The following is a 24,113-nucleotide window of genomic DNA, read 5'->3' as shown; positions in this document are numbered from 1 at the left end:
TTTTTTGTTTTGTTTTGTTTTGTTTGTGACTACACCTGACTGTTCTTAGGACGTACTCCTGGCTCTGCTCTCAGGAATTACTCCTGGCAGTGTTCAGGGGATCATGTTGGAAATTGGAGAATGAACCTTTTTGGCCACATGCAAGGCAAACTTCCTAGCCACTGTACTGTGCTTCAGCCTCTAAAAGCATTACCTTTGATCTCTATCTATGATCTCTTTAATACATTTCTACCTGGTTTTCACCTCTATTTTACTCAATCTGTTTTCACAGTGGTATTCAGTGACCCCCAAAGTGCTAATCAGATGCAGTGTTACCTGACCTCTAAGCATATGACAGGTACACTTGATGCATCTTAAGAAATGTATGATATTGTATACTGGTCACTTTCAAGAAGTACATGTTTTTCTGATACTGATAACAAAATAAAATTTATCTTGTCAGACATAAATATGACTTTTTGATTTTTTTTTTGGCTTTTTGTGTCACATCCAGCAATGCTCAGGGGTTTCTCCTGGTTCTGCACTCATAAATTACTCCTGGCAGTGCTTGGGGGCCCATATGGGAAGCTGGGAATTGAACCCAGGGCAATCACGTGCAACGCAAATGCCCTAGCTGCTGTACTATTGCTCCAGCCCCTGACTCTTTGATTTTTAATCCTATAGGTTATATTTAATAATTAAAATGAAGATATTTAATAAAACAACAGCAAAACAATCAAAGAATCCTGAGCTAAGGTGTCTGTGAAGATGGAGAGGTGGAAGAAGTGTAGGAGGAGAGCACTGTTTTATGAGCTATTTTATAATCAGGTAGAGTCAGAGGAAGATGGGTTGAATGCACTCCACATGGTTACATACATGTTTGGCTTGGGACGTTGGTAGATAAGTCGAACTAGGAGTGACTGAATAAGCCTTAGAAACAGTCAAGAGTATAGAGCCAGAGAATTATGGTATAGCAAGTAAGTTGCTTGCCTTACACGTGGTTCACTCGAGTTTGATCTTTGGCACACCAAGGTCTGACAGGAGTGATTTTTTAGCACAGAGCCAGGAATAAGCCCTGAATACAGCAGGTGTGGCCCAAAATCTATTTTAAAAAGCAAGAGCACACTTCTTCTTAGCACAACAATTCAGATTCAACGGGAGTAAGTAGTAAAGTAAAATATGGGAAAGGGTCAATACATGAAACTTCTAGGTTAAAACTTCTGATGAAGAGTCATGTAGTGATGACAACTTTTAATATATAACCATTGAAAGGACTTGCTGAAGTGTGAAGGAACTAAAATTTATTAGTCACAATGGATGTCAAGGACATTTAAGGCCCAGGATTTTAGCTGAGTCATCTATAAGAAATGAAGCTATCCAGAATGGTGGCAAGGTGGGGGAGGACACACCTTGGCCCTCCCCCACCTTGAAACAGGAGTAATGGGATCCTAGAAGTTCTCCCACTTACATGGTTTTCCCATTTAAACTTATTAAATGTGCACGAATTAGTTTACCACATTACAGATATGTGTCCACCAGGAATGTTGCACGGCTGTGTGTCATTGAAGCCCCAAAGACACTTCAATTGTTTCAGTGATTTAATTTTCCATCTATGTATTGGATATCTATAGGTATCAGGTCCTATGTTAGGTATTTTTGTGGATATTATCACTGTTCCTTTGCAGATGAGCAAAGTAACACTCAGAAGTCTCACTGCCCAGCTTCCTCCCCCAAGCCCCCATCCCACAAATGGTGTATCTATAGCTAGGATCACAGCTGTTTCAATATAAAATGATAAAAATGTGGGGGCAGTGTCAATTGAAGCAGAATCTCTTGATCTTTTCCAGTTATGACCTTGTTTCTTTCCTGTAGTCTCCCTAACCTACTTTTGGCCCCATTTATGTAATATTGACCTGTGCCTCCCATGTAATCTCCTTGGGAGATACCTATGGGTCCATTTGGCCTGGGTCCCATTAAGAAACTGATCAAGAGCAGTGATTTTTTTAGCCACCAGTCTGTAGACTGATACCATTTGGCACTATCAAATCTGAAGAATTATCTCACTTTAGCCACCTGTTCAGTTTAATATAAAAATTTCATGTCAAGTGAATAAATCATTTAAAGCATAACAATCTGGTTAAGTAATGTGAAGATCTAGAAAAACACCTCTCAGACTTTCTCCCTGTTTTATGAAACAATTTCTTATCAACAACTTCTTATCTTGCTCTCGTATTTTACAATGCTTTACTAGAGTGGTAGGTTTGACAACACATCGGCTATCTATCCTCTTCTTGATGTAAAAGGTACGTTAAGTTCTTTCTCTTGAAAATTCACATCTTCTTGAGTGAAGAGAAATTTTCATTTGCACTTCACAGTCATAACCTTTTAAAATAAGCAAAGAGTTGATGAAACTTTTACCCACTTTTTTTCCTTCTAAATTGTGCTAGTAGTCAGAAGAATGAGGGCAGTGAGAGATGTTGACTGTTAAAATGAAAAAAACAAGTATCAGCAGGCAATATGCGAATACTGCTAGATATCTTTGTATGTTCAATTTCTCTGAAGCAAAAGGATAAACAAATTTCCAACTTTCTGACACATTGGATGTTACAAGACAATTTTTCTTCATAAGTCTCTACAATTGTTCTAATGTGACTGCGGCTTCCATTTCTACACATTTTTGACTAAGAATTATTACTCAATTTTGATTATAAATATTAAATGTGCTGTAGCACTGTAGCACTGTCATCCCGTTGTTCATCGATTTGCTCAAGCGAGCACCAGTAATGTCTCCATTGTGAGACTTGTTGTTACTGTTTTGGGCATATCAAATATGCCACGGGAGCTTGCCAGGCTCTGCTGTGCGGGCAGGATACTCTCAGCAGCTTGCCGACTCTCCAAGAGGGACAGAGGAATTAAACCCGGTCGGTTATGTGCAAGGCAAATGCCCTACCCACTGCTATTGCTCCAGAATTAAATGTGCTAAGAGATAAAAAGAACAATGGTTAGAATGAGGAATTAAACGCTAATAAGGATCTAAATTCTATGTAAGTTTGTGATATACTCTTGGGAAATGCAATTTGGGGGGCATTTATTAACCTTTCTAAGTGATTGTAAATATAGTCTTTGAATATACTAAGTCTATGTTATGGTATTTATTTATGCACACTCAATTTGGTTTTACAATTTTGATGTTAGTCATAATCATATTTTTTTACATATTATATAAAAGCTTGCACATATGAGCAAAGTGGCCACGTCGGCAACTCTGACTGGCCCGTCTGGCTTCAGCTGCGGCCCCTCTGGTGGCTAGCTTACAGAACGGCGGAAACCCATCCCGACCACTGTCTAACCTTAGATCTTCACTAATCGCCATCATAGTAATGCCATGTACATTGCAGCAGCTTACTGCAAACCAAAACAAGGTGTACCAAAGTGAAAAGTAGCTCAAATTCATAGTCCATGGGCCGAAACTATAGCACAGCAGGAAGCCGATCAGGGTTCAATTCCCTGGACCCATATGGTTCCCTAGCACCACCTGGAGTGCACTCTGAGCATAGAGCCAGGAGTAAGCCCCGAGCATAGCCAGGTGTCACCCAAAAACCAAAGAGAAAATAAGACTAAGAAAGTAAACTGAGACCCCGGATAGACAGTACAGTGGGAAGGATGTTTGCCTTGCATGTGGCTGACCCAGGTTTGATCCCGAGGATCCTGTATGGTCCCCTGAGCACCACCAGAAATGATTCCTGAGTGCGGAGCTAGGAGCAACCCCTGAGCATCTCTGGGTGGGACCCAAGAAGCAAAGACAATTTGAAAAGTCAACTGATAAAGTCTAGGAAGGCACAGCGATAGAGCACACAGCCTGCTAAGCTGTCCAGGAGCGCAGAGCTGCCGGGCCCCACCAAGGGTCTGCTGCGTCCTCCCATGGGAGTCAGTGTCCAACTGCCCAACAAGCATGGCAGTGACAGCATTTCTAGTTCTTCAAGGGGGAGCAGTCCCTGGCAGGCAAACCAAAACCAAACACAAAAAGGAAAGCATTGTAGTCAGTTCTGGAGAAGTCAGGACTCTTTGAAAGTGAATTTGCATATTCCATCAAGTCCCGCCAGCCCTGTGAACCTAGGAAACATCAGCAGCCATGAAAGAAGATGAACAAACAAGCAACCCCAGCATAGGTTGGGCTCCAAGTTGATTCCGGCACTTCCTCTGAACATTTTTTAAAAGAGAGGTGCATTTAGTGCTCCTGAGTCTGAGGATGGCGTCTGGGGGATGGGGAGGGGGAGCAGCAGCCTGCCGTGTGCCCCCTTCCCTGTCCCAAACAGAGGACAGGACGCGGCATCCTTGGTGGTGTGAAACAGGTGCTGTCACGCCACCCGCTCCCCAGGGTGCTCCGTGTGGCTCCGAGAGGGCCAGGCGGGCTTGCCCTCAGGCGCTGCCTTCACCCAGTTTGCGACTCCGTGTTGCCTGCCCTGGAAGCACAGCTCTGTTTCAGGGGTCGCCCCGAGTCTCCGGACTGTTAAATAGTGACGGGGAGAAATGAATGAATTCTCTCATTAAACCCCATCATTAAAAGGCCAGCCAGGTTATGGTTCACTGTGGTACGCTGCTCCGGCCGCGGGCAGTGTTTGGAGAGTTGGGTGGACCTGGAATTGAAACTCGGGTCCCAGCACATGCAGACCCCGCCTGCTGGGCGTCCTCCCTGCTCCCTAGGGACTTATTAAAAGTTAAATCAGATTTTCATTTATTCAGAAAATGGCTGTCATTTCCCCCTATAATGACCGAATTCCCTCAGGGTTTTTATTGAATTTCTCCCCTTTTATGCAACTAAAATTAATTCATTTGAAAATAATCTTTAACTTTTTAAAAATTACAAAAAATACAGGGCTGGAGAGATAGCACAGTGAGTAGGGAGTTTGCCTTGCACTTGGCTGACCCGAGTTCAATTCCTCCGTCCCTCTTGGAGAGCCTGGCAAGCTACCCATAGTATCCCGCCTGTACAGCAGAGCCTGGCAAATTACTGTGGGGTATTATTCGATATGCCAAAAACAGTAACAAGTCGCACAATGGAGTCGTTACTGGTGCCCTCTCGAGCAAATCGATGAACAATGGGATGATAGTGACAGTGATATAAAAGCTCAGGGAAATTAATCTTACCAGACCAGCTAGTAGAAATTCCTGAGTTGGAATCCCACTCAAGAATATTTTCCTCAAATCCAGTTTTCTGCTATCACTTTGGTTTACTTTTTGATGTTATTGTTGCATCTTGCATACTATTTAAGTGTATTGGCAGTTCATAATGGGTAGGACACACAGCCAAATTTTGTCTCTTCTTCTTAATATCTTTGCATATTTAGCTTCTCTGATCAGAATACTAATTTCCTCATCTAAAAATGAGGATAGTGAACTGAATTAATAAAATAATATTTGATAAAGACTATTTGAAAAGTTGTTTGAATTAATAAAATAGTCCCTGTCAAGATTTAGGCATACAACTGGCATAAATCCTTGTATGTCTACCACAAGACAGTGCTGTCAAAGGTATGGGAATATGGCTCAGTGTTAGAGCATATGCTTTGTACGTTTGAGGCTCTGGGTTTCTGAGTTTAATATTTAATCCTCATCTGAAAATAGAAGAAGATTCAAGACAATGAGGTTATGAGAATGAGAAGTACTTAGAAGAGTCAGATGATTACCCACAATAATACTTCTCCAGTCCAGAATCATACTAAAATGAAGAGGCCATAGTAGAATATTATAGAAGATTGTCCAGATTATGTCATCATCAATTTAGTTCAAGCTCAAGTTCCTTGAGCTTGGAAAGGTTATGCAGACATTTGCCACTGCAAATTTTCAAGATAATTAATTGTGAATGAGTATACTGAAGTTGAGCCCTTAATCCAATCATGGTAGAAATGAAAAATCACTAAATGAAAATTTATAATTAATTGGAGATGACATTGTTGAAAAAAGTAGCATCTATGAATAACTGAATGAAATAGGTAGGAGGCTTAACAAATACATGGCTATATATCTATTATCAGTTGTTTGCATTTTTCATCCTTTCCACAGAAGAGAGCTTCACATATATATGCATATACACATATATATAGTCTTATAGCCTACTTATACATATATATGTATTCTTATATATATTCTTATATATAGCCTACTTACATATATATGTATTCTTATAGTCTACTCCCTCTGGGAGAACCTGGCCAGCTACTGAGAGTTTCCTGCCCACATGGGAGAGCCTAGCAAAGTCCTCATGGTGTATTCATATGCCAAAACCAGTAACAATGATGGGTCTCATTCCCCTGACCTTGAAAGAGCTTCCAATGTGGCATCGTTGAGAAGGACAAGTAAAGAGAGGCTTCTAAAATCTCAGGGCTAGGACGAATGGTGAAGTTACTGAGACCACTCGAGAAATTCGACGATCAATGGGATGATGATGATTTTATGTATCTATCTATCTATCTATCTATCTATCTATCTATCTATCTATATATATATATATATATATATTAGGTGCTCACAAAAAACTTGAAAAATAGATAGGAGAAGGGATATATGGGTGACTGACAAAACACTTTCTTCCTTCAAGGTATTTCCTAGGCACTTTCCTCACACTGCTCCCTCTCTTCACCGAGGACTACTGGTCTACTTGTGTCACTGCCCCTACTATCTCTAGTCACTGCTGCTCTAGTCTTGCAAGATTTTCAGTTATTTATTTACTTTTCTCAACAATTTATAGATTTGGATTCTTTCTGAAAATGATGGCATAATTTACTTGGAAGAAAATGATAGAATTCCCATCCTTTGGGGAAATTAATTTGACTTGTCTTACCTTAGGGAACACAAGTCCCAATTTAAAATAGAAAGTGACATGTATGTTAGGATTCCTTCTTTTAACAATTCAAGGGGATTAAATTCAAGCAAGATATACCAATTATTTGGTGTTCTGACAAGAATGGTTAGTGTATCAGGCAGGCTGTCAACACAAAGGACAAGCAATATTTGTGTAAGCTGTTCACTCACCATTGGTCAAAAACAAATCACACATGCCAAAACAAGTGCAAGAATTTTAGGTTATTAAACATAACAAGTGTTTGATTGATATAGTTGAGTCTGGGTTTTGTTGAAAGAAAAGAAATATATATGAATTCCTTTTGACAAGAAATAATAACATTTCCATAACATTTCTGTCTTGTTTTTGTAACTACAATTGTACAGAAATTAAATAGAAAATTGAGTTAAAATAAGAACACCACCCCCTATCCAGCCTAAACTTCAGTTTTTAGAGTGGTCTTTTGGTGAACAGAAATAAGAAGGAAAACAGAACCAGAGAACAAAGGATTTAATAACTGTTCAAAAACAAAATAGACATTGAGTCTTCATAGTCCAGAAAATAAAGTGGACAGAGAAACCAGAAAAAAAATTTAAAAAATGTCTCAAGTTCTCCAAATCTCATAGAAAGCCACACTACAGAAAATTATACTTTACAAGATAGTAAGTGGCTACTTGTTAAGACCTTCCCATAAAATGCTCTTGCCAAATAGCTAGATAGAGCCTTTCATTTTCAATCAGGATTTTTAGAAATAGTATAGATCAGCCAGTTTAAAGTGCCTCATATTGTGGGACCAATCAGCATTAACACGTTAACACCTGATATCTCTTCAAAAACTTTTTATTTTAGAGCACTTTATTCTTTAGGTCAGCTAACTCAACTTCCCTCCAATTGCAGAGAGCTGGGTGAGCCTAGTTTATTTTTTTTTTCAAAAGACTAAAGTAATTACCAGTAAGACGATAGACAACTCTACCTTGTTGTGATTACCTGCTGTCTTAAAATCAGTACTGTCAAGGCAAATTCATCTTACATGGTAGAAATTATGTACAAGAACGTTTGTTTTTTTCAAACGACTCAGCAGGTGTGTAATGAATAACCATTATAGATCCTGTGTGCAAGTGTCTTTTTTATGGATGCATAGTCAAGACGGATCTTCTCGGTTCATGTGGATAGCATACATTTTGCCTATTGTAGTCTCCCCTTCCTATGTTCCTAAATACAGAATGAATTTTGTTCAACATAACAAAACCAGGAAAGATGACCAGTTTAGGGACGAATTCTGGATATTCTAAATCAATTTCTTTCTTATCAGATAACTGGTCAAGAAGACATGTGACCTAATTCTGGTGAACTACATATATGAAAAACTACTATGGGTTTTATAAAAAAAATTCTTCCTTGAAAGGTATCAGTCCTTTTCTTCTGCTGTATGGAACTCTGATGGCTGTAATATCAGCTAGGGCAGTCTTGTAACTATGCTGTGAGGTAGGTTAGGGAAAAGTCAACGCATTAAGAAAGAAGACAGCAAAAATAGGCAAAGAACATGGCTTTGAGGACAAAAATCATAGATCTACCACCACCACCACCATAATAACCAGTCTTGTCAACACAACAAAAAATGACTTTTTCTTCATATTCTATTGATACCAACAGCCAAAATTCTTTTAAAGAAAATAGAAATGATGAAGTAACAAAAGTATTTAATGTACTGGAGTCCAAAATATATTTGAAAAGGGTATAAATTTGCGTGAAATACCAAAGGACTCTGTGTAAACAAAGACATAATTATATTTCAGCAAAGGGAAATGCCATGTAGTCCTTTATCTGGGCATGGAAGACCACTGAAGATTTTATTACTTTACTTGAGAGTAGAAAATACTGTGGCTAGAAAAAATATACAAGAGGCAGGTGTATAGTGGGAATTGGAGATAGTTGAGATCATGAAAATCTCTACAGCCACATAAAAGGGAAAATATATTTTTATCTCCTAATCTAGACCTTCTGAGCCTCACCATTAGGAGAATGTTCATTGGAAGTATGGAATTATATGAACCAGCTCAGGGTTACCCAGGAACTAATCTACTCTATGTGTTAGGGATCAAAATTTATCACCTAAGAATATTCCGAGAGTAGTGTGGAAGATGATTGGGTAAGAAGAAAAGGGAAGGGAAATAAATGTGGAACGTATGCCAGTAGTAAAAGTCTGAAGGACAGACACTGGAGCTAATATGGTTTCCATGGCAAGAGAAGAAGGGGGCACACCAAAGACATATATATATATATATATATATATATATATATATATATATATATATGAGAAGTAATGGTTAGGACCTAAGGGTTAGTTAGGTAAGGCAGGTTATTTTTTTTAATTTATTCTTTTATTGAATCACCATGTGGAAAGTTATAAAGCTTTCAGGTTTAAGTCTCAGTTATATAATGCTCGAACACCCATCCCTTCACCAGTGCACATATTCCACCACCAAGAATCACAGTATACCTCCCCCCCCCACCACCCCAGACAATAATAGTGAGTTTTTTGTTGATATAGTGAAAGTAAAGTGAAATTTACCAGTTACACAGGCGGGGTGGGGGGCTGAGGCAGGTTATTGAGTAAGAACACTTCCCAGATTTTTCCATGCTTGGTTTCTTGGTAATAACTATAACCTAGGATATGGCATATGAAATAAAAATTGCATCCTGGTCTGATATTTTCCACTACAAAAATAAATAAAAACTAATTGAGAAAATTGGGCGTCAAGAATCAAAAATATTAGAGGGCATGTATTTAATTCATTTTGGGGCCTTTGGAGCTAAGATTCCAGTGCTTACTATAGTTGTATAAATAACCTTAATATTGAAGCTTCAGGATTAGAGATGATTACCAAAATATAGCAATATATTATTCCAATAAATCTCTTAGAAATATTTATAAAAATTTTAAACAAAAGAGTGTCAAAATTATGATATGTATTTGAGGCAGAGTGGAGGCTGGACCACCCTTAATTGAACTTAGGGCATTCTCCTGGGGGATCATTTATGCTCGGGGGATCATTTTGGGAGGGACTGAACCAGCATCAGCAGCATGCAAAGCAATGATAACAACCTTATCTTTTGTACTATATTTATAAAATCATCATGCAATTAAATAAAACATTATGCATATTGCTTTCCCACTGTGGCAGAGACTGCTGTGTCTTGGCACATGAATTTCCAGCTATACATAGTTATTCATCTGATTCACTTCCCCACACTTTCTAGTAGTTAGGTGGGATGTTCTTGACATGACCACTATGAAATAGAGACAAAATTGATACATGCTGCCTGTGTACTTGGCACCTAAAGATAGTTCCCACTTGATACTCACATTCTCTCTCCTTTTTTAATCCAAGTCCAGATTCAGGGAAGCCCAGTGAAAATTCCAATTTTGGATTGATGACTAAGCCATAAATGATTGGCACGTGCCATTAGTGTGCTGCTAACTTCTGATGATCCATCATCAATCTGGATTTTTCCCTGCCCCTAAAGTGTCTAACTCTAATTGTTTACCAGGAAATTTTAGTCAGAATAAAATCCAAAACCAAGTTTGTGAACATTTTCTTATTGCCACCTTCAGCTCTGGACCAGAGGACTTCATTTTCTAACTCATTTACTTGATAAAATGGGCTAAATTGAATTTCATTAGCTTATTACTAGTTGCTTAATTAAACAGTGTTTGTGAGAAAATTGGAACAGTCTCGCTTTTGTATATGTACTGAAAAATAAGTACAAACTCAGTCTACTGAGTGATTAAGTCATTAATTGTTTTCATTCACAGTTTAAGAGTAAAACAGCAAACTTGGTGTTTAAAATAAGAATCAGGAATTGCAAGAGAAATACTTGGGAAAAAAATTTGTCTCCTTCAAAACCCCTTCAAGAGTAGCATTTTGAAGGGGGGCATATTTAAGATGACTATAAATTAATATTTAACTTGATGACATCCATGGATTACACTATGCATAGTGACACAGATTTTGAGCTGTTTCATATATAAATATCATTATTTGGGGCTTTTTTCTTTGGTTTTCTTTTAAGTTAAAACAAAGTCGCCTTTTTTAGTACTTGAATGAGTTCATAATTACTCATAGGAAAAAAACGTTTTATGAGTTCTTCAAGTAGCACAGTTTTGGAAATAGATGTTGAGCTGGAAGGAGGTCTGAATTGGTCATGCTTTGCTGTATGAATATTTAATTTTCAAGTCCTTATTGTTGTCTTTGGGTGAATCACTTATTGAAATCCTTTTCTTGGTGGGTGGAAAGTATATTAGCAGATGATTCCTAAAGTCCAATTTGGCTGCAAGATTCTGTAACTTTATGAATGTATTTTAGTTTATTCACTATGGAAGCCATATTCAAATGTTAAGAAGACAAATATAATATCCATTAAAATAATGCCTTTGTGACTATCATTTTTGTTGATAACAGAAAAATGTAGCTGATTGAGAAACAATGAATTATTAAGCAGAAAGATATTGTTTTTCAAGGCTTTAATTCAAATCTCTAGCATGAACTATGACAGAAGAAGATTCTTATTACAATGGGGAAACCAGATAACTATTTTAGGAAGCAGTGAAGTCATTGCATGTAGCTAGTAGAATGAAAAATTGCCAGAAAGTGGATTAGGAAGTGTGATCTCCAAAGGCCAGAGCTGATCAAGTTTCAACAGTTTATGTCAGACTGTATGCACAAGATGTTCATTTTTATAGCTCTTCACTTTCTAAAAGTCAAATGGAACAATTTGAAGGGAAAATAGTTTTACATGGGGAGAAAAGTAAGGTGGGGCTATATTCAGGGGTTTTGCATTAACTTGACTTACAGATTCTAAATTCATATGTGTTTAACGGGAGTAATGACACTTAAATTATATTGAAAATAACTTAGTTTCTATTGTTTTGGACTGGAGTGATAGCACAGTGGGTAAGTTTGCCTTGCACGCGACCGACCCTGGTTCAATTTCTTCTCGGAGAGCCCAGCAAGCTACTGAGTATCCTGCCCACACGGCAGAGCCTGGCAAGCTACCCAAGGCATATTCAATATGCCAAAAACAGTAACAACAAGTCTCACAATGGAGACAGTACTGGTGCCCGCTTGAGCAAATCGATGAACAACAGGACGACAGACAGACAGTGCTATATCTCGATTGTTTTAAAGATATTATAAAACCTCAAATGCGTAGAATATAAATAAAATGGACAAAAACTAGCCATTCCTTCTAATGCTTCAAAGTCTGTAGGAATGGTTTTACAGAGTATTATGTAAACTTGCACACAAATATCTATCACTTTGTTTTCAGGTTGGGTGAGTAGAAAACACTATTACTGGGTTAAGAGAATTGCTTATTGTGGGGACTTAATCTGCCGCATGCTTTTCTGAGAACAGGGAGAAAGATGATTGTAACAGATCAATACCCAGTGACAGCAAGAAGTATTTTTCCCTGACCCAAAAATGAAGCAATAATTTATTATTTATCACATTGTAAAGGCAAAGAGGTGAATTAGTAACAATATAATGATTCTCGAAGGTAAAGGATCGCAGCTTTAAAGCCTCCTATTGATTCTGTCCGCGTGAGCTCTGTTACACTGCGATCACTCCCTCAGCACAGCTCTTTACTCTTATTTCAGGAGCTTTTCAGACATCGGAGAAGAAAGAGCATTTCCTTCCTTTGTATATTTACTTGTCTGCCTTCATCAGAAGTTAGCACTGACAGAGTGGAATCCCACAGCTCCTCTTTTCTACTGGCGTCCAGCCTTGCTTCTCTGCCGTGTCCTCAGAATAGGCAAAACTGTAAAATGAACAGTGTGTTGTCACCTCCCTTTTGGACCCAGTCATTGCCACCAGGGCTGGGGGGCGTCTATCCCAATGCCTGGATCTATCCCAGCTTTTAGTCTGTTAGTTTGTAGGCAGAAACTGCTGCTCTGTTCTCCTTAATGTTCAATAGTACCTAGCATCTCTGTTGAATAAATGAGGCAGATGATAAATGAGTTCATAGCAAACATGATCTCCTTTTATTTTTGTCGTGGTGGTGGGGGGGAACCCCAGGTAGTGCTCAGGGGCTACACCCTGTATGTTGATTGGGGAGGTCTAAGGAAGGCTCACTCCTGACAGTGCTCAGGAGCACATGCTCTGCAAGGGACCGGGCCCTGGCCTTTCACGCTGTCTCTTTCACTCTATATTCTGCAATTATTTTTAAACATATATTTATTATTAGATGAGGGAATAATAATCAACCTAAAGGGGTACCAAAGAGAATTTTAGGTGCCAGGGGAGACAGGAGATGGACTGATTGGGAGATGTGTAGCATCAAAAATCATGCGATGACGGTTATTTATCTAAAGTAGTCCCGTATTTGGGATACTGTGCTAAAATTCTACATGAGAAAACGTTTAAGGACGATGGTTTAGGAAATGGGCAGTCTGCCTCCTCTTAATTTCGTGGCTAGCATACTCAAGACCAGAGGAGACGGTAGCAGTGCCACCTGGGAAATGCCCTCTGCCATCGAGAGTCACCAAGATTCATGCCAGTTCTGCCCCCTTGCTCAGCAGACGCTGCTGCATTCACTCTTGGGACCCTAGTTCCTGACTTCCGCTCCCACTCTGCCGCTAATCCCATTTTGACTTCACCAGGATTATGCATTCGACGTATTGCTTGGGCCAGTCTCCTGCGAGAGCTCCCCCTCCACCCCTGCCAGCTTCGGTTTGGCATCGAGCCCTTCGGAGTGCTCGAGAGGCTCTCTCCAGCCCCTTCCTGTCACAATGTCCCGTGGCCTGGAGCCAACTGAGAAAGTCCTGCCTGCACACGGCTGGCTCCAAATGCCTGCGTGCTGCTTCCTTCTCCCGTTGGCACCCGTGGGAGAACCCTCTCGGGTGCGGTACCAAATGCTGTCCTAGGTGCCTGTGTTAGAATAGTGAGTTTAGCAGGGCTGTGCAGTCTGCACCTCTTTTCACCCACACGCAGGAGGTTGGTCTGTAATCCTCAGGGGTAGGGATCCTCTGGGGAGGGCCCTAGAGAGACCCAGAGACACATTGCAGTGCTCCCGGGAACAGGGGCTTCAAGGTGCCAGCCACAGATTTTAGGCCAGGGGCTGTCTACACAGGCAGAGAGCTGCGTAGGGACAAGCAGGTCCACGCCCTTTGGAGATGAGCAAGGACAGACGTGCCAGCTGAGCAGGTCCCCTGCATTGGTTGGGTCAGACTACGGGGATTCTCCATCTCCAGGACCCCGTTTCCTCTTCAACTCCCCCCAAGAGTCCAGAATGATCCCACTGGGCTGGGTGTCTGCCCTGTTGCTGGGACACAGCCCAGAGCTGCCCTAGTGGCCTTCAATTACCCGCTTCCGCCTCTCCTTGTGCCTTTTTTCTGCCTCAGCGCCACGTACCTGACCCTCACCTGTATTGGACTCACGTGGGGGCTTCCCAGGACTCTGCCTGTGGTCACCCCACTCTCGGGATTTGAACTCCAGGCTCTGGTCCCTAAACCATCTCCTGCTGGGGTTGAGACCCACACAGCCTGGGTCAAGGGCGCTAAACTCCAGCCAATCATCCTGGCAGCTCACTTGTTTATTATTTAACTAATTTATTTTATTTAACTAATATATTTTGGACTTATTTTTGTTAATATTTACTTTTGTTTATAAATTTAGCTTTAAATTATTCAATTTAAATTTTACTTTAAAATTATTTTAGTCATCATTTATTTATCACTTATTTAACTATTTTACTATTTAACTATTTAATCCCTTTTTTAACTAATTTAATTTTAAAATGACTAATTTATCACTTATTTAACTGCTTACATATTTAATAGCTATTTAGAACTTACTTGGCAGAATCTCCTGACCCTGCACCTGACTGTCTTCACCAGGGTCCCTTGGAGGTGGGCGGTTTTAGTTTCCCTCCCTGTACCAAGCACAGCCCTGGCAGCCGAAGACCTCCTGAATCCAGCCACAGCCATGCTCAAGGCCCCTCTCCACATGCTCGAGGAACCTCACGCATGAAGGGACAGGCAGAGGAGTCCAGGTGTGTGGGACCCGGGGCTGAGATCTCCAAGCCTGCTTGGAATGGGACTGGGCCTTCTCCACCCAAATCCCCCATTTTCCAGTAGCTAGGCAGTCGCACTCACAAACTGCCCCTGGCACCATGTAATCCCATCAACGGCCAAGTCCGGAGACCATTAAACAAAGCTCCCGGAACACTTGTGGCCTTATTCAAGTCCACAGGACCTCTTATTGTCTAGTTCTCCCTCTTGGAGAACTGAGCAAGCTACCAGGAGTATACTGCCTGCATGGCAAGCTCCTGGTGGTATATTCCATATGCCAAAAACAGTGACAATGATGGGTGTAGGATAACATAGCCTCAGTAGTTTAGGTTTATTGGGTTACTCCCGTTACAGTGCTCCTATTCCTCTTTGTTTATTTGTAGCTTCTTTCTTAGTGTTCTGTTGACTTGTAAATAATGTTTTTCTCTTCTCCTTGAGTCCTTTGCATAGTTTATTCAGAGCAAGTCCTTTTTGTATGGACACAGGAAGACTTATTGAGATGTTAATAAGTTCCTGGACTAAGGAAAAGAAAAAAATCTTAAGAGTGAGGAAGGGCTTTGGAGTGTCCTGCCCTCAGGAAGGGCTTTCTTATGTTGATTTGGCTACCTGGCTGGTTGCAGCCTAGAGGGAAGGTGGGAGAGACAAGGAGGAGGAGAGAGAGAAGCAGAGGGAAGCAGCAGTTGAGCAGTGGATCCAGAGAGAGGCCGGAGCTGGGAGTGCGGGAGATGAGAAAGATGGAAGATTGAATAAACGGTAACTAATCAGCAACCAGCTTGGTCCTCGTTCTTCCTTCGCCTGTCCTTGACCACCGGCCGTCCCGATCCAGTCCACACACTACGGTTCCAGAGCACCGAACGCGGGTGGTGAGACAGAGCCGCCCGGAGAGCCTGCGAGTGCACTCACCCCTCGGCGAGCTTTAGTTTTTTACAGATGGGTCTCATTTCCCTGACCCTGGAAGAGCCTCCAATGAACAACTGTTGGGAAGGACGAACAAAGAGAGGCTGCTAAAATCTCAGGGCTAGGACTAACGGTGACATTACTGGCGCAACAATGGGAAGACAATGATGCACTGAAACAGTGATTAGCACTTATTTAGTTTATTGTAATTTATCAAAATAATTTATCTAAATTTAGTTGTAACAACTATTATATTTTTGATAATAGCTAGTGTACCTATAATAATTTATTTTAGCTAATTTATCACTTATTTTGCTAATTAAACACTATCACTTATTTTAATATATTTTAAGTCTAAAAGTTGCTTTTTTACTTGTTTTATTGTATCTAATTTAGTTAATTTACTATTTATGTAGTTGCTTTATTTTCATTTGATTTATTTGCAAAGGCAGAGAGTCTCTTGCTCGCAAGCCTTGTTGTCTTCCCCGGGGCCCCTCGGAGGGGATGGGTTCCAGCTTCCCTCCCCACCCCGAGCAGAGCTCCCGGTGGCCGAAGACCACTGGAACTTAGCTACAGCCATGCTGGAGGCCCCTTTCCACATGTTCGGACAGGCCTCATGCATGAAGGTACCAGCAGAGGAACCCAGGTGTGTGTAATCCCATCAACGGCCAACATCCAGAGAGAGACTTAAAAGCAAGCTCTCAGAAGCGCGGGTCGATATCTTTAGCCTACTTCTCCCTCAGGGAGAAACTGGTAATCTTCTGAGAGTTTCCTGCCCACATGGGACAGCCTTGCAAGCTTCCCATGGTGTATTCATATGCAAAATACAGTAACAAGCTGGATCTCATTCCCCTTACCCTGAAGAGCCCCCAGTGCAACATTGTTAGGAGGGCCGAGTCAAGATAGACTTCTAAGACCTCAGGGAAAGGATGAAATGAGATGTTACTGAGCCTTCCCCGAGAAATCGGTGATTAAGGGGATTTTGTGATTCGTGATTATTTGCAAAATAAATTTTACTTAATTTCTTCTAAGTCACTGTCATCCCTTGGTTCATCAATTTGTTCGAGCGGGCACCAGTAACATCTCTCATTGAGAGACTTATTGTTACTGTTTTTGGCATATCCAATACACACAGGTAGCTTGCCAGGCTCTGCCGTGTGGGCTCCATACTCTCGTTAGCTGCTGGTCTCTCTGAGACAGGCAGAGGAATCAAACACGGGTCAGAGCCGTGAAAGGCGAAAGCCCAACTGCTGTGCTATCGCTCCAGCCCTATATATTAATAATTTACTGTTATTTATTTTTTATGCTTACAAACTCTATTTATATTTACATTATCTTTTAATTTAGTATTGGGTGTTTTTAATCTCTCATCTTTTATTTTACTTTAACAATTTTGCTTGTTATGAATTTATAGTTTTATATTATTTTGTCCTAAGTAGATTTCATCATAATTTATTTTATTTATGCTTTGACAAATTTTGTTGGTTTGGGGCCATGCCCACTTCACTGGGGCGAGGTCATTCCTATTGTATTCTGGGGATCTTGGGGTTCCAAGGACCAAGCTCGACCTTTCCCTACAAAGCAGGTGCTCAGTCCATCAAACTCTTTCTCTAACTCTATTTGTTTCTCACTATATACTTTATTTGCATTCATTTAATGAAATTTAGGTTTCATTGCTTGCAAAAAAAATAAAAGAGAATTTGCAATTTGGATGCTTCGTCTCAGACTCGCCCTGCATTTTGAAAAATAGTTCAGATTTTTACAGTACATGCTTTATGTAACAGTTTATAAAGGAGCTATGTTATAAACCGACTCCCTACTAAATGACTCTTGTTCAAATTGACTCTCTCAGGGAGCTCATTCAATCGAACTTAATGTCCAGGGATGGGAGACTGTGATATCGCTGTTCCATATATAATATGTCTCAAAGCAAACAATACTCTAGTTTTTCAAAATACAAAACTGGATCTTTATTATCAATAAAGAAATGCTTGAGTTAGGTCAGGCTCTCTAGAACAGACTATAAGACAAAAATTTATGTGAATGTGCTTTGCGGGAGGAATCCTCTGGGGAAGAAATAGAAGAAAGACTCAGTATCAGGGGAAGGGAAGCCTTAAGAAGGTCAAGAACAAATCCAGCTCTGATGAAGTCTGGGAGACACTGGAATGGACATTGTATCTAAGGGATTTCCTACCTTCCAGGCTGGGGGATTGTGTTACCAGAGAAAAATACTCTCAAGAAAGGCATTTGTCAGTTAATAGATATTATTCACAGGAAGTACCAGCCTGCAGAAGAGACTCTGGCTTGGGCAACTGCAGGGTCTTTGAGAAAACACTGTGTGGAGTGTCCAGGATGCGAACACATGGATGCTTTCATGAAAGTTTTGCAGCTACATCATTTTGAAACCTTTTTTTTTTAAGTTTCTCCCAACTTTCAGACTCAAGTGGGATTACTGACTGGAAGAAAACAGCAAGATTGTCATTATGAAGCAGTCCACGGAGTGGGAGTGGAGTAGACAGGGTTAGAGACTTGCTAAGGTGGTGTGTCAGTCAATCCAAGTTAGGGGTGACATCACGGCCAGTCTGGCAGGGTCCTTCACAAAGTCCTCTCCTTGTTCTGTTAGTTTATTTCTTTCAGTGTGTGTGTGTGTGTGTGTGTGTGTGTGTGTGTGTGTGTGTGTGTGTGTGTGACCACATCTGAGTACGTTCAGAGTTACTCCTGGCTCTGCACGCAGGACGTACTCCTGGCAGTGCTTAGGAGTCCAGACAGGGTGTCAGGGATTGACTCCGGCTTGGTTGCTGCAAAGCAAGTGACCTAGTTGCTGTACTATTGCCCTGGGCCCTGTTTCTTTAGTTTTTCTTGAAGCTGCCTTAATAAGGAACCACAACTTTTCACTTAAACAAGTATTATTGGCTCATTCTGCACCCTGGAGCCTGGTCAGCATCTCAACCTGAGATGTGTACGCTTGGCTTTTTTTTGCTTCTTGGAGAGGCCTGTGTTCTCTCTTGAACATACACATCTCTCATTCTCTCCTCTCACATTTCTCTAAGTGAATTTATTTAAATAACCCCTTTACACACACACACACACATACACACACACACCCCACCGGGTTTCTCAAGATTCTGGAGACCAGACTCCAACATGAAGACAGAGCCATGCATTTTTAGATTTTAAGGGAGGCTGCTTTGCTTCTTCCAGCTTGTGTGCCTCTAGGAATTCCTTGACTTGAGGCTGCCTCATTCCAGTCAATGTATATTCTTCAGAGGGACCCTCTTATGTATGTGTGTCTATTCGTCTTTAGTCTCTTGTAAGGCCATTTGTCACTTGAAGTAGCCGCACTCTAATAATTCAGGTTGACCTCACCTCAAAATATTTTGTTGTTGTTGGTTAGTTGGTTAGTATGTTGGGTCATGCCCGGTGGTGCTCAGAAGCTACTCCCAGCTTTGTGCTCTGGATTTTGCTCCCGGGCATGTGGGGAGGACCCTGTGGTGTGGTGTCTGGGATGGAACTTGGGGCTCCCTCACCCAAAGCGTGTGCTCAGCCCATTCAGTCATTCCTCTGGGCCCAAATCTCAAAAGTCTCTAATGTGACTAGATCTTCAAAGATACTCTTATGAAACAAGCTTGTATTCTCAGATTACAATATGGGGTTAGGGGGTGTGATATATAATTTGGGGGGCTAGAATAGGTCTTCATTTAAACCAAGAGGTCAGTACCAAACGTTTTTCTTTCAAAATGAAAAGGGGCACCAGGTTTTAAGCTTCTACGATGAATTGTGACACGATGGTGCTGTATACCTCACAAATATTGATGCCCCCTGCGCAAAGGCAGGGCTGTCATTGGCAGACGGATGGAGAGCCAGGAGCCTCCCTGGCAATGAGGTTTCCCTTCCTTCAAAAACTCAAGTTGTGATGAACAGAAGTTGCTGAGTCATCAGCCCTGAACCCACCCAGGATGAAGCATCCCTTTGAAATGCAAATACTTGGAGGTGGAGACACTGAGGTACCAGCGGAGGAGCTTGGATTCTCTCCGCAAAGAAGTTTTAAGAGAAATCAACAAAGACCACCAAGGATCCAAGTCACTTTCCCCTTGAACAAGTCCTAGTAAGAGACTCTTACCCAGACACAGACAACTGCGCAGAAGCCCTACTCTGGAAATCATCTCAGCATGACCTGCTCTCCACTTAACTTCCAAATCAGTGAAATGGGCTCACTCATTTCCCCTACTTAAGGAAATAAAAAAGGGAGAGCGCTTCCACTTTTCCTGAAATCCTGTTCGGAGACTCCCGCCCTTCCTCCTACCCTTTTCTCATGCATAATCTCCTGAATTCAGCCATTTCCATCTGGTCTCTACTATCAATTTAGGCTGCTAGAAGACAGGAACTTTGGTGCTCTGTAACAAGAGAAGGGGGTAGCTCCTAGGAGTAAACCTACTTCTAGCCATCATTTACAGTGCAAATGGATATTGGATGCTTTTTAACGTTCCAGCTTCAAAGCGTCTCCTTTCTGTGAGAAATAGGGATTACTCATTTACTCATCCTACCCTTTCATTGGAGGAAACTTGTGGAAACTCCAAGTCAATTTTTTTTTTGCAGCAAAACTGCCCACAAGGATGCCAAGAAATGAAAATGTCTTTGCGGTTCATGTTATTATTAATTTGAATGTGTGCTGAGAAAAACTTCTGATCAATGGTGGGTGGACACAGTGGATATTGGGGGAAAGTTATTTGAACATACATAGTTATGAAGCTTGGAAACCAACTGGGCTTGTAATGAGAAACAGAAAAACCGGTGACTCCAAGAGCCAGAGGCTGAGTGCAGTGTTCAGCTTACTGAAAGGGAGGAAATGGTAACGTCTTTCTTCTTTTTCCATAGTGAAATTTCTTCTCGACCAATTGAAGCCACTAAGTGTTTCGTGTCATAGAAACTAAGCAAACTTGAGGAAAAATAGAGAGCAATTTTATCCTTAGGGCATTGGTGTTTACAGTTCTGAAAATATTTGCTCTTATATTAGACCTATGACATTAGTAATAAAAGTGAAGTTGGAAGAACAGTACTTGAAGAAGTTCATGTTAAATAGGATCAAGTGGGTGACTGAGACAAACTCATTGAAAAGTCCTCTTTGGGACAGACTTGAGAGATAGTACAGGGGTTAAAGCACATGCTTTCGCCCTGCACATGCCCTGCTGTGTTTTGATCACCTGCACACACAGACACCCAGTTATCACCACTGGAAACCTGGAGACCCCCAAACCTGCCAGGCTTCCCGGTCACCCCCAGTATGATAAGCACTGCGTCCTGTGGCTCTCATGTAGAGCCACTGGCCTGGTTGGCAGAGAATTCTCAGGAGAGGCCTTTGGCTCTCCTGATCACCACTTAGGAAGACCCCTGGGTCCCCTCCTCCAAACCTCCCCATCCTCCTTGCCCACCAAGAATACTCTAACTGTATGTTTGGAGAAAATTTTAGGAAGAAGTAGGACTTTCCACCAACAAGATTATATATTGACCTTTAGATTCCATTGCTTATGACTAATCTTGTCCAGAAATTACTTTTAAAGCACCAGCCTTTCAAAATATCCACAGATCTATTGCTACCATTTATACTGAAACCTTCAACAAGTAGATATAGCAGCAAATAACACCTGTGATTCAAAGTTATAAGAAAAGTATCCTCCAGGTTTAAAATTCTGGGTTTAAAAATAGACACTGTATCAAAGGACTTTTGAAGGCTATTAGAACTAAACTGTACCATAAATAAAAATAACCTTGACAAAAAAGTGAATTTGGCTGAGTTTTTAAATGGACTTTTATGTCAATTACAAGATAAAGGAATTTTTTTTCCTCCTAAAACTGCCCCACAGAAAAGAATTTGGCCGTAAAAAAGACCATCCGGTCTATTTTAGTTCATCTTACCAGTAAAGACGATGGGCTATCTGGACACTTTGCAATGAACGGTGTAATAGGAGCTGCACTAGAGGACCTTCAAGATTCCATTCAAACTTGACAGCCTGAAATAAGAAATGTAATCACTTTTTGTTTTTTTGGCAGCAAAATGACCATACCGGGCTTAAGAGGTTTGAGAAAAAGGGCAGGGAAGACAGCATTTTCACAAAATGTTTTATAATAAATTAGATAGGTTGATGGGTGAATAATAAGAATATTTGTACATCATACAATCGGGGGTAACTTAGTCTTGTTTCCATAATATTTAGAATCACAGGCTAATAAATAAGAGCAGGGTTGGTAGAGTTCAATTATTCTTAGGAGGAGAACCGTGCACATATGAATGAGATCATGAACAGGTATAAGAATGGCATTACAAAGCAGTAGATAACTCGTGAGATAAAATTAATGACCACATGCAACATATTAACATGAATGTTGATAACGTATATCAACATTCACCTACAGGCGGTTGAAGCTTTACTCAGGTTTCAGCTGTTGCCATGCGAACCCATTCAGACACACTCCTCTCCCTCCTCTCCGTGAACAACTGTCTAAGGCTTCCTAGAATGACCAAGAAAAACATGGTGGTGGAAACACAGGCAGCCACTAACAGACTAATTTAGGCATCCCCCTGCCTCCCCAGCCTGTACTCCCTAGTACTTTATTGTAAGTAGACAGTACCCACGTGCCTATTCACATCCCAAGAATGTGAATGTGTGATAATGATTAACTACGCTGTCTTCATAAAGTGCTCATCCCTGTTTCAATGGCAAAACTTGTATAATTTAGTGCCCAAGAAACCATTTAACTTCTACATGCACGCACGCACGCATGCGCGTGCACACACACACACCCTTGAAAGAAACACCCCTTTCTTTATCATGTACATAATTTCAACACCTGTCATCAGTGTACCCCCCTTCCCTCTCTTGCCCCCCACCCCGCCAGGGCCTCATCTTAAAGGATATAAAAGTTCGAATTTCTAAAATGTGAATATGCCAAAGGTGATTTCAACAAATTTGCATAAATTGTGTATGCTGTCTGAATGTATTAAGACTTTATTGCGTTTTACCTTACATGCACCTGCCTTCTGTCACTTGCTCATGAATGTCCTATCATAAGTCGGATGCCAATGACTTTACTGACTAGGTCAGAGGCTTTGATTTTAATCTACCGGTGGGACTGTCATGTGAGAATAATATGAGCAAGAGAGAATTTGTCTCCACGTTTGTCCTTTTAGCTTTCTCTGTAGATTTCACTCTCATTTCTTCTGGATCCCAATGACTCAGTTTTTGAGATGCTTCCTTAGCTTCCAAGTTCTGTATCAATCTACAACTTCCATCCTACATCCAGCCTTATTATCTAGAAAGAACAACTTCTTTATGCTTTTCAGACCATGAACTCCTTCCAGCTCATTTTCTTATGTGACCCACTGTGCTACTGCTTAGCCCCCTACTCTTGTACTATGGCACATCATTTACACTATCTTCCCCCCTGCCCCCTTTGGATTATCCTGTGAAGCATTTTGTTTTTTTGTTTTTTGGTTTTGGGTCACACCCGGCAATGCACAGGGCTTACTCCTGGCTCTTCACTCAGGAATTACCCCTGGCGGTGCTCAGGGGACCATATGGGATGCTGGGATTAGAATCCAGGTCGGCCATGTGCAAGGCAAATGCCCTACCCATTGTGCTATCGCTCCAGCCCCCTGTGAAGCATTTTTGAGAAAATATGGTCTAGGATCTAAGCAATGTTTCTGTGGTTCATTGCATTATTCTAAACACTGTTCTTAGAACCTGTGTGCATGGTTTGTGAACCTGTAGTTCGCAGTAATTCTGGGCCTCTGTCTTATTTTATTCCTATTTATGAACCACATCTTGCTGTATAAAGTCTTTAGGGTCTTTCTTACAAATCTAATATGTTTTTTTATTATACCAACAAAAATTTGATAAAACATTTTCAGAAATCGATAGGATAAGTTTTTTTAATATCTTGTTTAAAAGCTCATACCACAACTATCATTAAAGAACTCTATCTATTTTATCTCTTTCTGAATTTCCACTATATTATTCTTTCCATTGCAGGAAATTTTATAATCATTTAAAATTAGGAAATAATTGCAGTCAGCACTGATTTGGTCTCTGTGTGATTAATAAGGAGTTTTTGAATACCTTCTCTTATGAATTTGGGTTCATGGGTACTTGCACTTTCAATAGTATTCTTGATGCCAAGGGACATACTGGGATTTCAAATGGTTTTAATCTATACAAACTATAAAACCTTGCTTTGGGGGCTGAGTTTTATATACAAGATGTTGCACACAGCCAGGAGCCATGCGATGAATAGTGTTTCTGCCAGTTGGGCTAGTCATTCTTTTTACTA

At 40.8% G+C, this 24,113-nt stretch overlaps 1 protein-coding gene across 2 annotated transcripts in view; it reads right to left on the bottom strand.

Moving 5' to 3' along the window:
* The window catches only part of PIK3C2G (phosphatidylinositol-4-phosphate 3-kinase catalytic subunit type 2 gamma), a 361,549-nt gene that overhangs the window by 196,738 nt on the left and 140,698 nt on the right, over positions 1-24,113 (bottom strand). For both annotated transcript variants that reach the window (XM_012933403.2, XM_004611287.3), the window contains one exon: positions 21,702-21,796. In XM_012933403.2, the coding sequence (XP_012788857.2) occupies positions 21,702-21,796 (95 nt within the window). The remainder of the gene's footprint in view (positions 1-21,701; positions 21,797-24,113) is intronic.

Source organism: Sorex araneus, chromosome 10, assembly GCF_027595985.1.
Source record: "Sorex araneus isolate mSorAra2 chromosome 10, mSorAra2.pri, whole genome shotgun sequence".
NCBI lineage: Eukaryota > Metazoa > Chordata > Mammalia > Eulipotyphla > Soricidae > Sorex > Sorex araneus.
This window is presented reverse-complemented; position numbering and strand designations above follow the sequence as displayed.